Below are 15,932 nucleotides of genomic sequence, written 5' to 3' on the forward strand. Positions count from 1 at the left end.
CCCTACCTGGTGCCATCAGTCTCCGGTCGTCTCTCTCAGTCTGCCTGGGCTCTCCCCTCTTTCTCTCATCATTTTCCGAAAAGGACGACCCGCTTTTCGAGTGGTCGCCAAGAAGAAAATCGAGAAAGGAACGGACGGACTTTCTCAATCGCCTACTCGTCGAATTCTCTCGACAAGACAGCGAATCAGAAGAAGAACAGGCAAAATACGCACCTGATTGCTGCTCTCTCTCTCACCCCGGCTGGCAACCCCTGGCAGCTTTTTTCCCCAGTCCAGAGCACAGTGTCATTCTCGACGCAGACGACACAGTACGACGGACGGTTCCTGCCACGCCCCCCTCTTGCAGCACCCTAGTCCCCTGGTCCTTGATCAACCCCCGGTCTGGACGGGTCTCCACCGCACACCAACACCGCACCGCACCTCACCACACCCCCCTCCACGTCCCTCCCTCGCACCACCCCAGCCCAGCCAGCCAGCCTACCTTGGACAAGAGCTGCTGCTCGGCTTGCCATTCAACGCAGGTACCTCCATCGCGAGAGAGAAGAAGGGTACAAATGTCAACACTACCCCCCAACCACAGTCGGAACGACTTCATGAGATCAACAGCTGCAGTCAACATGGCCGTCGCATCGTCTGCGAAGGCCAAGTCGGCCTGCAAATCCAATGCCAACAACAACGCAAGCTCCAAGGCAAAGTCTCAGATGCACCGCCGTTCAAGGACAGGTACGTTTTGTCTCTTTTCAATCTTCTATCGCTTTTTATCACTTCCCACGTCTCTTATCGCACAGCTCTCGCTCTCCCTCGGCTTACACCCGAGTGCCACTTACACCGGCCGGGCTACTCTCACTGCCCATTGAAGCTCTCCAGACTAATTGCCTTCTTTTCAGGATGCTACACTTGCAGATTACGCCGCAAGAAGTGCGACGAGGGCTCGCCAATGTGCTCCGCTTGCAAACATCTCGGTTTGACATGCGAATACAAGCGCCCGATGTGGTGGAGCAACAACGATGCCCGCCGCAAGCACAAGGACGACATCAAGATGATCATCAAGCGCAAGAAGCTCTCGGAAAAGGCGTCGCACACAATTCAGACTTCCGTCGGAACTCCCCCGGGCCTGTCGCACTCCCTGCCCACCTCTGCCACCTTCTCAGACCCTCTTGACCGCACCCGCTCTGCCTCCATCGACTCCCACTTCTCTACGGCCTTCAACTTCAACAGCCCGCCTACCGCCGAGTATGCTGCCTACAACCCGCAGATGCACCCCGACTTTATGTTTGGCGGCTTCCCCTCGCCCTACGAGATCGATGTCAAGACGGAACGCCAGGTCTACATGAACGATGTACCCACTCTGAGAGAGTCGCACGTTTCCACCTTCAGCACCTACCAGACTCCCCCGCCACCGGGAACCATTCTGCCTTCGTCCGTACCACTTGAGGGTGAGTGGACTGAGCAGGTCTACTCCGAGCGCAAGGAGTCCCTCAGCGAGGAGGCCCTCAACGTCAACTTTTTCGACTTCTCCCATGGCCCGGCCATGTCCAACCGCCAGGTCGCCATTGAGCTTGACGAGAACGACCAGCGCCTGCTGGACCACTTCATCCAATTCGTTCTGCCCACCGTTTTCCCCATCCTCGAGACCAACCAACATGGCTCCGTCGGATCCGACTTGATCCTTCCGGCCCTGCAGAGCAACAAGGGTTACCTGCACTGCTGCCTCAGCATCGCCGCCCAGCACTACAAGGCGACGATGAACGTTCCCGGCGAGGAGATTGACCAGGACATCATGCGACACCGCTACGCCACCATCTCCTCCCTGTGCGACGCTCTCAACAAGGACGAGAACCACCAGGAGATTCTTGAGGCCGCCTTGGGTCTCATCTTCTTCCAGTGCGTCGTCGGCCGCTACGACGACTCCCTGCCCGACATCCCGTGGCACCAGCACTTCCAGGCTGCCATCAGTCTCGTCCACAAGCTTGACCTTCCTCGCCTGGTGTCCGACCCCAATGAGCCCATTGCCCAGACGCCCTTCAACATGACCTTGACCTCTTGGATCGATATTCTCGGCGCCACCATGCAGGGACAGGCACCCACCTTTGCGCACACCTACCGCGAGAAGCACCTGTCAACCACCCCCAGCCTGGGCCTTCGCGAGCTCATGGGCTGTGAGGACCGCGTCATGTACCTCATCTCCGAGATTGCCTGCCTCGAGGCCCTCAAGGGAAGCGGCATGGATGACATTACCCTTTGCCAACACGTCCATGCCCTTGGCGAGCAGATCAACCTCACCGAGATCGGCGAGCCCAACCCCAAGATGCCTTACAACAACAACGGCAGCCTCTCACCGAAGCAGCTGTCCAAGAACATCACCGCCGCCTTCCGCATTGCTGCTCGCATCTACCTCTGCAGCCTGGTTCCCGGCTTCAACCCGGCACAGCCCTCTTGCGTCGGTCTTGTTGAGAAGCTCGCCAACGTCCTCCAGCTCATCCCCCAAGGACCAGGAGGGTTCGACCGCAGTCTCGTCTGGGTCTACCTCATCGGCGGCTCCGTCAGCATGCCTGACAGCTCTTTCCGGGCCCTTTTCGACGACCGCATCTCGCAGCTTGGCGATGTCTCCGACTACGGCTCCTTTGGTCGTCTCGCCTCGCTCCTCAACGAAGTCTGGACACAGACTGGCAGCATCAAGAGCAGCGGTAGCCCCGCTGCCAGCCCTGGCTCCTCGCACGGGACGGAGTCGGTACCATACATCCACTGGCGGGATATCATGCAGATGAAGAGCTGGGACTTTTTGCTGATGTAGTGGCCTGGCTGGTTCCGGGCTGCACACATTGGCAAAAAGGCCTCGTCCTCTCTGCAGGTATGTGTACCGCCTCCGCAAAGGTGATGCAGGCAATCGCCCACTCCCTTTCGCGTCAACCGGGGCTGCTGCCAGCCAGTCTTGCTCGGCTGGATCTTCAACAATTTCTTTTTGCATTTATCGTTTTGATACCACCTTTCTTTTTCTGATTTATACCACACCTGACCACAGGTTGCTTCGGGGTTACTAGAAGGACAACGCCGCAAGGCGAACGGAGCGGACATGAACTAAACGAGAGAGCAGAGACACTTGGATCACACTTATTTTCTGGACACTTTCTGAGAGGGTGTGCATGGGGCAGCTAGGCCTGGCTGCCAGGATGACCGATGATGATGGACGAACGGGACGGGTAACAGCTGGGATGAGGCCCTGAACATGCGACGGGGGACATGAGATGCGACGAACGACATTTTTTCACACCAATTTTCCATCAGACGAACCTATTCATCTGATCTATTCGTTTTTTTCCTCAATAGGTATACCTCAGCATGAACAATGGGAATCGGGGACCTTCATCGGAGTTTGCAGTGTTTGGGAAATCGGGAACAAGCATTTCGGTGCATCTGGGCTGGATCGGATGGAAACGAAGAAGGGCTCTGGGAGCTGTGATGGGCTAGCTTCCCTGTTGACTTCTCACATGGGGCTCATTCCGACGGCATTCGTCGAACGGAGCAGGACTGGGATTCATGTAATACCAAATATACCCAACAAGTTCAAAAGCGATTATTCTACACATCTTCCTTCCATCCGCTACATTCGTGTGCACATGTCTGTGAACAGTTGGCGAGGTCGCAGCAACCCAGAAAACTCAACCCGGTGTGCCTGCCATCGGCCGAGTGTCTGGGCCGGTCTGTGCCAAGAGGAGGGGAGGAGGAGGGGGTGTGTTCGGATCACACACAGACTGAGTGAGGTGTGTTGCTGACGGAGTGGCGGATCGACCACCACCTTCCCTTTGGAAACACTTGACCCGAAGCTTACTCGCAGCAAAAGAAGAAGGCCGTCAGCGACGAATCGAGAGCCGAGAAAGGTTACGGTACGGGCCTTTGGGTGAGAGAGGGGTTTCTTTGGACAGGATTCGGAATTACAATGGTCTTTTACTACCGTTCAACGGAGAATCGGGAAGGGGTTCCTGACGAGCTGTGGGTTGAGAGAGAAGTGTGCCTAGGTAGGTAGGCTACGAATTTGACTTACACTCGGGCTTAGAATCACGGCACATGTCATCTCCATTCCTTCTCAATTCGTGATTTCTGGGACTTTGTCTTCAGCGGATGGGAAAAGGGCATTATTTTGGTTTGCCATTGGATTGGAATCTTAGATCGTGTGAGACATGGGGTGATTGATTGATTGATGGTGCGCGCGCGCGGGTTGAGTAACATCCTCTCTTTTTTTACGCGCCCGTGATGATGTTACTAAGGTATTACATCTATGTCTCTGGCTCCCTTTGGAGAAAAGAAAGGGTTCGGCACGAGGTTGTACGGTGAACCTAACCTCCCCCCCCCCGCCACTTTTGCGATGCTTCACCTCGGTAAGGGGAGCGGTGAGGGAATTGAGGGCGGGGTTTCTGTCCTCGGTGTAGTATTGTGCGGAATTGGCGACTGTTCACATGAGCCGTTCTTTGCGTCGACGGTTTGTACGGATTGGGAAATCCGTCTGGGGGTGTGTAGTGGTAGCATGGGTTTGGTGCATCAGGGTCAGGGTTAAGATCAAGGGTAGAGCGTAGAGGGGTACAGAGAGAGGGAAGGGGAAGAAGGAGGAAGAGATCTCGTGGTCTCCCGCCGTCGACGTCACTTTTGCTGGAGGTCAGTGACATTTTGTGATGGTTGATAGGACGGGGGTCGGGAATGGAGTCAAGTCAAGTCAAGTCAGTCAAGTCACCTGGTCCGTTTCCCTCTGGGGGTGTGTACATTCCACGGGGGTTGGACAGTATCTGAAGAACTGTGAGGGTTTTTTTTAACGATGGAGTCAGTCTGTCGTCGAATTGGTGATTCTGGTTTGGTTTTTTTCCAAATTCCCATGTTTAAACGCCCCTCGCGCCGAGTGTTCGTTCGTTCGTTCAACCACGGGCACACGAGAGACAGGGGGAGGGGGGGAGGGGGTGAAGAGGGATGGATGGATCGTGGGTTTTCTTGTCTTGGATGACGGACTAGACTGGCGGCTGTCCACTTTCCCAACCCCACGGTTCGAGAAGAGCAAGGGGTAGGACGGGCGGGGTGGAAGAAAAGAAAGATAGAGAGGGAGCCTGGATGGACCAGAAATACGTTCACCGCCGTTTTTGAGTCACAGAATCGCGCGCGAGGTGTGAATCATTGTGAATTGGCGAGATGGATGGAGTCTTGTTAGGCTGGGGACGTTTTTCGTTTCGTAGGTTCGCTGCGTTTTTTCGCCGGGCATCCTCCGTGGGTGCGAGGGGGAAAAACAGGGAAACGGAACGGAGGACCGGGGAGGGGGGTGGTGGTCATGGGTATCCACGTGATGAGCCCAACTGCGGCTGCTATTCGGTTGTTGTATCGTGAAGTTATCTCGTTCCCTTGATTTTTAAGAGGCATTTAGGTAGGAGGGGGCATGGAGAAGAGACCACGGGATCGGGCGTGCATATTTGCTTTGCGCTTGGGGAGCTTGGGATTTGTTGTCCTTTTTTTTCTGACGAATAATACCCGTCTTGATGCGTGGGAGAGACAGATGACAGATAGGGAAAAGGGTGTGTGCTGGGGAATGGGGAAATGTTGGTTCGGAGGGGCGCAAGGCGGATTTCCATTCTGCGTCTGGGACGTAGATCACGGGCCGATGGCTGGGAGGGGGATGGATCATGGAGGGCTTTTTTTTTGTGGTCTCCCCTCCGCCCTTGTGAATTGAGACCCCTGTGGAATGACTTACACCGACGGCGACAGCGATGATGGGACGTGGACGCTTCGTTTGGGTAGAGCTGGACTTGGTCGCTGGGCCTGCTTGCAGACAGACGACCACGGCCCCTGAGGAGCTGATGATGCTAGTACTGCAAGAGCCAAGGTCACAGACGTGTTTGTGGCCTCGATCGTGGCCGGCGTGCGGTGGACCTCGCTCGTTCAGTGGTGGTGACGGTCTGCCGGCTGCCGATCGGGCCCTGGAGTGAGGCTTTCGCGAGACGGGGTCGAGTCTGGTGACTGGACTGCTCCGTGCATTGCCGAGAGGGAGCCCGGAAGGCGGAGGACGGAGGGCGGGCGGCGAGTGGCTGGAGATAGAACGGAGGGGCGTCGACGGGTACGTCAGGCGTGGCTTGGACGCATGAAGGGGACGGTATGAGGTGGCGGCGGACGATTGGGCATCTGGGAGATGTTCGGAGAATCTACCTTGTGCTTGTACTCAGAAATCATTCCTTGATGTTGAGTTGTTCGTCTTGCCGAGAACAATAACGGACTCGGCGAGAAAGAGAATATGGACGAAGGACGGAACGCTAAAAAGGGAACGACAATGGCGACAATGGGGATCCAAAATGCAGGGGCCGCCTGAATTTCGGGACGGTCTTCGGTTCTCTTCGGCGGTCGACGCCACCAGCGAATCACAGGCGCGCGTTTGCGCTCCGCGGCTACGTTTTGGCACAAACCCCCATACTCACCATTTCAACCACTCACAACCACCCGAAAGAAAACATCAACGAGCCGCCGTCAAGGGTCAAGGGGGTCGGCGCTTCAGGTCGTCGAGAGCCTCTCGTTTGCCCCGGACCGGCGTCTACCCAGACCTGCACTGCCTCATGGCCACACCTGGAGCCGCCCGTCTTGTCTTCCACCAACAGTCGTCGACTATTCCGGGGTCGGGAAGTAGCAGCCATCGGCGCCCTATCAAACTCTTCCAAAAGGAAGTTTACTGCGCAAGGACGGACAGTCGATATGGCATGGTGATACTGGAAACCATACAGCTCGCGCAACAACATCGCTCCACACTCGTTCCCAGTCCTAGACGAACAGCAGCGCCCTGCGATCCAGTCGCCCTCGCATAGCACCGTTGCAAGCAAAACCCAAGCAAGTCGCCGCGATGCCGCCACCAGGCCGCTTGGTTGGCCACCGTCCAGCCGGGCATCTACAGGCGACGGTCGATCGGGTGGCTACCTTCTATGGATAGGTCCTGTGAAGCTCCATCTGGTTTCGAGCCGCGCAGGAGGCGAAGAAGAAATCTCTGATGGGAGTCCTCCGTCGAGTGGCAGAGCTCAACCGATCCCATACCAACCCTTGCCGCCTTGCCGCGATATCGAGCCTGCGAAAAAAAGATTGGGCTCCGTGGCTTCGCTATCAATGTCGGGTGGAAGCACCATCGTCATCTTCCAGGCCACACCATTCGACTGACTTCCTTTCTTTCCTCTCCCTACCCAATGTCCGCCCATCGTTTTCGTTTTCTTTCTTTCTGAGGTCATCATTGCCTGTTTCCGGCCAGCTTCCTCGATTCTTTTGTGCGGCCTCCCGCCCTTTTCAGTGAACAACTAAGTGGTCGTTTCCTTGTTCTTACATATCGGCCTGCGAATAGTGACAAGTTCATTGTGCTGTTCACCTCCATCCAACCCAACACGAAACGTCTCCAAACCTCGACTTACTTCTACATCTTTGTGCCCACTGCTCGAGAACCGCACGGGGTTCCATTTCCCTGCTTGTTGTTTGGCCTCCGGACACACATACCGCCACCCGGCTCTGACTTACACGGTTCTGACGCCCGTTTGACTCCGACCACCAAAGGCTGTGTTCCAAGCGAACTCGTCGACTTCAGAGACTCACTCTGTTGAAAGACACTTACCAACACACACACATTTCGCATCTCCCTCAGATATGGCGAGGTTACGAAAATGCACACGAGCCGCGCTGCTCTCGATCCTAATCGCCTCCGCCCACGCGGCATCTCTCCCGCACATCTTTCAACGTCAAGCAACATGCGCCGCAACAGGCTTCTCTCCATGTGGTGGCACCGGCCTGCCATCCTCGTTCTGCTGTAGAGAAGGAACAACATGCATCGCCCTGGCCGGAAACACCACAGTCCTGTGCTGTCCCGAGGGAAGCAACTGCGATCGCATCACGCCCATCAACTGCGCTGTCACCTTGCAGGACCCCGAGACCCACCCCGACGCCGTCATCAAGACTACCGCTCTGAAGAGCAAGCTCCCGACGTGCGGCTCGCAGTGCTGCCCCTTCGGATACACCTGCAACGGCGCAAACCAGTGCGTCAGGGACGCCGACCAGACCAACAAGCCCTCCGAGCTGCCCGCTTCGGAGCTGCCTACCACCACGCCGGGCCCTTCATCGAGCATCCCCATCCCGACGGTCATCCCGACCACCATCGTCACGTCCTCTGCCGAAGCCGGATCCTCCACGGCGACTGCTCCCGCGCAGCAAGAAGGCAACGGCGACGACAAGGAGGCAAACAACAACGAGAGCACGTTCCCGACCGCCATCGTCATCGGCGTCCTCTGCGGCGTCCTGGCGGGCGTTGGCCTCGGCGTCGCCCTCCTCCTCTTCCTCGCCCGCCGCCGTCGCCGCAACACAACCCCCCAGAACGAGAAGAAGCGTAGCGGCGCCCCTCGCCCGTCGACATCGACATCCTCCTTCGGCAACATCATATCCGAGCCGATCCCCATATCCGACTCGGGACGCACGGATTTCATCCTCAAGACCCCCTCGACCGTCCACTCCCGCAACTCACGCATCTCCTCCCCGACCAGAACGGGCGGCTACAACTACAAACCCTCCCACTCGCGCAACTCCTCCACCGCGACGACGCTTGCCAACCACCCCATCGGCATCGCGCGCAGCGACTCGGCCAAACCGCCTCGCACCCCGGACCGCGGCGGCATCCCCGTCCCGCCCATCCGAAACATGCGCCCCAACTCCGGACGCAGGCCACCCGGCGCCCAGAACCCCCTCCTCGCCGTCCCCGGCGGCCAGCAGCACCTCCCGCGCGAGCCGAGCAGCGAGAGCATCAACGTCTTCGCGGACCCGCACAGCCTGCCCAGGCCCGGCCACAGGAGGCTGACGTCCGCGACCACCTTCACCGACCTCATGGACGAGGCGGACCTGGGGGACGTGAGGAGGGGTAAGCCGTACGTGCCGCAGACGCCGAGGAGGTAGACCAACTTTTTTTTTCATTTGTTTTGGTGAAGTCTGGTTACGTACATACAGTCGGCGGTGAATTCCCTCGACGATTTATCCTTCTTTTTTAATATTGTTCGACTTTTATTTCTGTTGCGGGAACGAAGACATGCTGGCATGAAGACTTGGTAGATTGTGAAGGGACAGGTAGAGATCGGAGGACACTCTTCTTCTTTGTACTACTTAGATTGCAACCCCCTCCTCGCCGGGCGACGGCGTTTTCTTGCTTTAGTGGTATTTTCATGTGTTGGGCGTTTGTGTTGGAAAGGTTTATACCCCACGGTCGCTTTTTTGTTTTTTTACGTAGCTGTCGTCGGTCGCGTCGACGCGTGACGAGAGTAGGTTTTGCCGACGGAAGTTGAAAATTGTAAATGCCTTCACTTTACACCACTAGCCAGACTTGGATGATGTTTCGAGATTGATAATCAAGTTGCACGTGGTAGTCGCTCAGCATATAAGATACTTCATATAAGCGTCACCGACAAAGAAACAAACGCAACAGGCACCAATGTGTTCTCGTCTATAGATGACGCGAGAGATATCGGTGCTCTCTAGGTATCCAACTTCTTCCTGAACTGCGGTTGGTTTCGCCATAAGTGAAACCTACCAGTCTCCAACAACATTTATCATTCTTTCTCGTCTCTTTGTACCTCTAGTTGCTTATGCCGTGGGGAATAACATAGAAATGATAAAAGGGTGTCTGTTCCGGCAGGGCCGCACGAGGTTGAGAGTTCGCGATAGGATCTGCCCTGTCCTGCTGCTATCGACAGGTCTTCTTTTCTTGCAGTACATTGTTTGAAGACGCAAGATACTGTGTCTGTTGCCCTGAACGCACCGATCGAGACTTGTCTATGGGGTTAAATAGAAGAATGGGTCGGCTGAGATCCCGCCTTAGATCTGCGGACTCGGATACGTTTCATCAGTATGTCTCCCCTGAGAAGAGGGGGACAGGTGCGTGTGACCTGACCCCGGCCGGGGGGGCATATATATAGGAACCCGGAACAGTTCCCGACAATGATTACAGGCAACGAGAATCAAAGGGAAAACTGTGTGGCGTCTAAAACGCCTGATTTGGCGCAGCAGTGAGCAGTCATTGCAATGACGCTCGGGAGTCGTTTCGGCAACGGGTATCGCACCCTGTAGAGTCCAAGTCATCCGACATTGCCTCGCTGCATCCTTGGCTGTTTATTCCGTGGAAAATACCGTAGAACTTTAGGGTCGTGGGAAGGATGGATATTTCGTGGCTTTAGTTTGAGAGGCCAGCCCCATCACGTTACCTCCCGCTCACCTCCTCTCCTTTCTCAACGTCCACTTACCATCATCGTCAAACAGTCATGGAAATGGTCAAACATGGTTGCTCTCCGGCTGAAGCCATTCTCAAGCTGTCTTTTACGTGTCCTCGTCCTGTGTCTCACTACCTCGTCTGCCCGTTCTCACCAGAGTGCTTGCCTAAGCGGATTTCATGTCTCCTACGTGGCGTTATGGACCCAGGGAAGGGCATAGTAACATGTATAGATTGATTTACGTTTCTATGACTTGTGGTCTTCAAAACAAGCCAGTTGTTGCTGACGACAATTTTGTTTGTAATGACTGTGAACGCCATGAATATACCACAGCATGCGAAGGGAAGCACGACGCGACTCTTCAGTAACATCACGTCACCCGTACCCACGAATACCTGTGAGAATACACCCGCAGAGACGATGAAGAACTATACCTACGAGATACCGAACAATAACTCGACGAGCTGACCAGGGATGCCGAATGTACTTACCGTATTCCCCGGCCTTTTACAAATGAGGTGCCAACATAGAACCCACTTTGCTACAACTGCTGCAGCATTTTCGGTGGTGTGTGTGCCGTGAGTGCGGGCTTGGGGAGACCTTAAGTACACGACGGCCATGATCTTGCCGGCTCTCGAGCCTGAAAAAAAAACATACTCGAATTCGTCAAGCTAGGTGTGGTTTCAAGGAAACCTACAAACGCTACGGACTTACTCGGGTACTATTAAGACATACATGGGCATCAAACTGCGCATTTCGACAAACAGCAGAATGCTTTCTTACAGATGGTCCTGCTGCTTTGAGCCCTGAAAAGAGTCAGCAAGACGTTGATAGACAAAGTAACAGACGCACAGCAGGGCTACGGCTTCTCCTACACCACCCGTCCCAATGTATAGCTGTGAGAATACACCCCCAGAGACGACGAAGGACAGTCAGTACCTGTGACGTCGCATGGTGGCTGGCTGATGTGTGGGCGGGCTGCTAACGGGACCTACCATCACCGTCGCAGCGCGGTTGGGGACCTTGTCACGATGGGCAACGTTCGTCAGGTGCTTGGAGAACGAGTGTGCATGTGGCCATTGCCATACTGTTGCCCCGACCCGTTCAGGAGTCCGAACTTCCCTTGTCTTTTATACCAGCTCGGGAGCTTAGAGAAGGATGCTGAATAATGAGGGGAAGTCGAGACTCATGTACCGGAGTCTGTCGCAAGTTCTATCAGCCAGTAGATTTGAATCAAGCAATCGCAATGTGGCATATTACCGTCGTCGACAGCCTGACCATCAAAATGGACTTCACCGCAGTCAGAATCATCCAAGTAAGTTTATACATTTAATATTGTGGATAAATCTGTACTGAGAAGTGGTATACGCAAAGAAATGGCATCGATAGATCGACGGAGCCCGTCTCTTCCATCGACGCCAAGTGCGGGCGAGTACAGCTGTCCTGTGTACTCCAGCGAGATTGCGCAACTAAGAAATTGTCCGGCCGTAAATGTTCAAAATGGCAACTTTTCCCTCCCCTCCGTCCGCGATATTCCGATCCAGAAATCGACCAACGGTACATTCTGACTCTTATCCAAATCAACTCCGTTGCTTAAATCCCAATCATTATATCAATAAAATCTTCCAGATGAGCGAAGGGCGGCTCTTGTAAAGACGGGCTCTTTCACGTCCCTCACATCAGGACACACTTCTTGTCCTTCTGCTTCTGGCCCTTGCCGTGTGGCTCGCTTCTGCTCACACCAGAGACATCGGTCCAGGCGGCGGTGCTGGCAACCTCCGGGTCGACCTTCTTCTTCTTTTTCTTCTTCGAGCCGTTCCAGCCGCGACGCTTAGCGTCCTTGATATTCTTGGCCGCGCTCCGCTCGGCGCGGCTCGGTCTCCTATTCACAGAAGAATGGGACTGGCGGCCGGCGGAAGTTGTTGACGGGGCCTGAAGCCACCCAGGAAGTAGATTTCTACTGCCGGAAGCCTCATCGGCGGCTTCCTGTGCCGGCGCTACGCTGTAAATCGTCTCCAAACGCTCGACGGTAGGTCTGAGAGGACCCAGCTGTGCCGGCCGAGGGTGGCGTGGTATAGGCGCCAACAATGGCATCTCGGTTCTACGATTCGACTGCTGGCGTGTTGGTAGATCGTATGCACCCACAACACCCCCGGGGGTACTTATGATGAGGGGCTGATCCTCGATCGGGGAGTTATTGCTCATGTCTGGTACAGCGGGCTGATGTCCGTCGGCGAGCGGCCCAGGCTGCGGGACAGACGCCCGACGTGAACCAGGCCTGCGACTGCCGACCGGGACGCGTTGAACAGAGCTGAAGCTGCCAGAAAAGGGCCGAGGAGGGGTCGACCGCTCATGATTGTGCAAGCTAGCTAACTGATCAGCCCTGTGTGGAGGTGGCAATGCGGAAGCCATCATCATCGCAGCACTCGCATCGATCGGAGGTGCAGAGTACGGATAGACGGTGGATGAAGTAGCCTCAGGTTCTGCTTCGGGCCCGCTGGCAGGCTGAGCAGCCCTCGGCCACGTTTGTGCGTTTGACAGTCGCCTGACTATCGGGATCTCGTTATCATTGTTCAGCTGAGTTTCGAGAGGAATTGTAGAGATTCCCAGGCCCGCCGAGGGTATAGCCAGGCCTAGCGAAGGGGGAGAATGGGTCCTTTGGAAGTCGGGAGACACCATCGAGTCTTGCGGAGATATCAAGTCGGAGTTCACCCTACGACTCAATGGCGAGACTAGCGAGGACTCGCTGACTAGTCGTTCCTCCGACTCGGGCTCTGGTTGACTGACCCTTCTGGCCGCCGCTCGGGGAGAGTCTGGTGGTGAGACGTCGTAGATATCATCATCGTCGTCAACACGAGAGACAGGAATAGACAGAGGCCGATCCGAGTCCGCGGTGCGAGGTCGGCTCATGTGCGTCGTGTCACTTGCAACCCGCAGATGATGACTGGTCAAGGCAGGACTGACACTGGAAGGCTCCTGGTAACTGAGAGGACGGGGTGACGTCTGCGCCAGAGTCGGGCGTCCGGGTAATGGCCAAGCGGAAGACCCAATCGTAGGTGCAGCTGTTTGTATCCTAGCTGGTTGGGGTTGGACCTGTACACCGTTAGGTGTAATGGCGGCGTTTCGCAAGAACGAGGGCAAATCGCCGGGATCCTCCTTCTGGTAAGGCGGTGGCGGCGGAACCCAGTTGTCTGCGTCACTCTCGTGAGGGTGCTCGCGACGGCCATCGGCTCGCCGATACTCGACCGGCCCGGCGACAGGGGGTGCAGGATTGCGGCGTCGGTTCATTGCTGCTGCAGTCGCGGCTCGGCGGAGAGTGTTCGTGGAGCGAGGTCCATCGTGGGCATAAGGGGCTTCCACAGCCTCCTCTTCCTCAATCATCGACGCAGTCTCGCCCTCCTCGCCAGCAGAAGCAGACGTCGGTTGCTGTACGTTAATCCGGGGCGGCGCTCCAACACGTCTGGGAACGAGGGGGTCGTCATCTTCGTCCGCGTCCTCGGCTTCGGGTTCTTCTCTCGCCTGGGGCATCGGAGGCATTGAGGGCATCGGGGGTATGGGATTGCCTCTAATCGCAGCACTTGTAGCTGCACGGATCATGTGGCCTCGGTCCCCACGCTTCTGAGCAACTGTTCTGCGGCGCACTATGGCAACCTCAGTGTCGATGTCTCTCTGCTCTTCTTCAAGAACCTCAGGTTCCCTTGTGCCAACTTCGATTTCGATCTCAGTCTTGACTCCGTCTTCTACTCCGTAGTCGAAGTCGAGCAAAGTTATTCGACCGCCGTCGATGAAGTCAATGTCGTCTTCGTCCACGACTGATTTGGTGGGCGAAATACCACGAGCTGCAATCACCAGACGTTCCTGCGATGATGTTTCACCGAAGCCAGCAACCCACTTCACGGTGCTCACGCCATCAAGCTCGGCAATCTTGGCTCCCCAGACAAAGGTATTCCGAAGCTTGTCGCACAGCATCTGCCACTGAGGTACCCTGGGATTTTCTTGGGCGCGGGATGACGACGAGCGAGATGGAGGGCCGCTGTTTCGCCGGCCAGTGGAAGATGATGCATCGGACCCTGAGGAGAATTCGGGAACCGCATCCAGGTCTTCCGGGACGCCGTAAAGCCAGACGTCCTTCCCTTGGAAACCGGCACTTACGAGATCGCCATGATAAGTAGCTGCCGGCAGTGTGCAAGGAGTCAACTTGGCCTGGGAAGCCGGGTGAGGTTTCGGACCAGTGAAGTATGTCGTTCCATTGCGCAGGTCGCCGATCCGTACGGCTCTGAATGTCTCGAAGCTGCGGTCGTAGGTGAAGGTCCAGCTGGCTTCCTCTTGGCTTGTGTCTTGCAGCAGGACAGCATGGCTACAGTCTCGGCTCGTATTAGGAAAGAGAATCGACGTCGTCCACAACGCACTGATGCTGTCATCGGCCATCTGGTTGCCAGGGTCATAGTAGGGAGCAGTCAGAATGACGGTGCTCGGCGGCGAAGAGTGAATGGTTGTGCCAAGAATCTGTGTTCCGTCAAAAGAAAAGGAGAGAGAGTCGACGCCATCACATTTGACAGCTCTTCTGTCAGTGGGCAGCGCACCCGGGTTGACCAGCGATACCTCGATGCCACCCTCGTAGGCTGCAGCCAAAACGGAACCACATGGCGATAGGGCGATGGTGCGCGGTGCATGATCCAAAATGAGGGACTGAGTACGGCGGGGTGGTGATGGCTCAAGATCGTAAAGATCGACCTGCATTTCCGAGGACAAGACTGCGAGCATGGAGCCGTCGTCCTTGATGCATGTCGAAACGGGGCGGCGCAGAATCTTGAACTCCCTCTTGACATCGATATCCTTGCCCCTCATATCAAGAACGTATATTCTGGACGAGTTGTAGGCCAGGACGTGATGCCCGCGCGGCGATGGGCTGAATTGCATTCCTTCGCCGCCCGGACATGACGAGGAGCTGATGGAATTGGAGATCAGCCTGATTACGGTCTCGCGCGGTCGTAGATAGGCTTCGAAGAGATTGCGCTTGACTTCTCGGGCGAAGAGTCTTCGAAGGCGGGAGAGGTCATCTTCTTTGACGTCGGTTTCGCGCAGAGGAGGGTGGCTCGCAGAGTAGGTTTCGCATTTCGAGAGGTGGAGGGCGTAAAGCTGGGCCTGCTGGGAGACCTGGCGCCACTTCGAGTTGAGGAGGACGAGCGAGGCAAAGGAGTCGGGGTCGGTAAGTTGTAGAATTCTAGCGGTTTATGTCAGCAATGATTGCTGCCTGGAGTTCAGCAACAGAAGACCTACTGTTCAATTATCTCGTCGGGCAGGCGATCGAAGGCTGGATCTGCAGAGAGAATGGGCGGTTTCTCTATGGATGACCGCGGCGCCCCTTCTCCGCGGGTGTCAGTGCCGGTGGCCATGATCAAATGGCGTGTCGCGGTAGGTATCAAGAGTCGCAAGGCTAAGAGAGCGAAGGGCGGGCGGAGTATGTCATGATGAAATCGTCTGTAGTCGTTAGGGCCGGGGATGAGACGAAGAGAAACAAGATGCAGAAGCAGAAGCAGAGTAAGGTAATGCAAGCCACGATAAAAGGTTAGACGACGAGACGAGGCAAGGGCTGAAAGACTGAGTGTGACTACCACTATCAGTGGTCGGTCGCTCGTTCGTTTCGTTCGTTCGTTCGCGGCTGCAATGCGCGAACGCAAGCAAGGTGTGGCG

General features: G+C 55.9%; 3 protein-coding genes across 3 annotated transcripts; 2 read left to right on the forward strand and 1 right to left on the reverse strand.

The window, feature by feature from the left end:
• Positions 1 to 617: 617 nt before the first annotated feature.
• Positions 618 to 2,794, forward strand: CkaCkLH20_02846 (uncharacterized protein; the record flags this gene model as incomplete). Its single annotated transcript, XM_038885565.1, has 2 exons — positions 618 to 723; positions 888 to 2,794. The coding sequence occupies 2 exons, from the start codon at positions 618 to 620 to the stop codon at positions 2,792 to 2,794; spliced, it is 2,013 nt and encodes a 670-aa protein (XP_038749496.1).
• A 4,847-nt stretch (positions 2,795 to 7,641) lies between these two features.
• Positions 7,642 to 8,934, forward strand: CkaCkLH20_02847 (uncharacterized protein; the record flags this gene model as incomplete). The annotated part of the gene is made up of 1 exon (XM_038885566.1): positions 7,642 to 8,934. One exon carries the CDS (start codon positions 7,642 to 7,644, stop codon positions 8,932 to 8,934), a length of 1,293 nt encoding a protein of 430 aa, XP_038749497.1.
• A 2,978-nt stretch (positions 8,935 to 11,912) lies between these two features.
• Positions 11,913 to 15,634, reverse strand: CkaCkLH20_02848 (F-box domain-containing protein; the record flags this gene model as incomplete). Its single annotated transcript, XM_038885567.1, has 2 exons — positions 11,913 to 15,462; positions 15,519 to 15,634. The coding sequence occupies 2 exons, from the start codon at positions 15,632 to 15,634 to the stop codon at positions 11,913 to 11,915; spliced, it is 3,666 nt and encodes a 1,221-aa protein (XP_038749498.1).
• Positions 15,635 to 15,932: the final 298 nt, after the last annotated feature.

This window comes from Colletotrichum karsti, assembly GCF_011947395.1.
Source record: "Colletotrichum karsti strain CkLH20 chromosome Unknown Scaffold6, whole genome shotgun sequence".
Taxonomy (NCBI): domain Eukaryota; kingdom Fungi; phylum Ascomycota; class Sordariomycetes; order Glomerellales; family Glomerellaceae; genus Colletotrichum; species Colletotrichum karsti.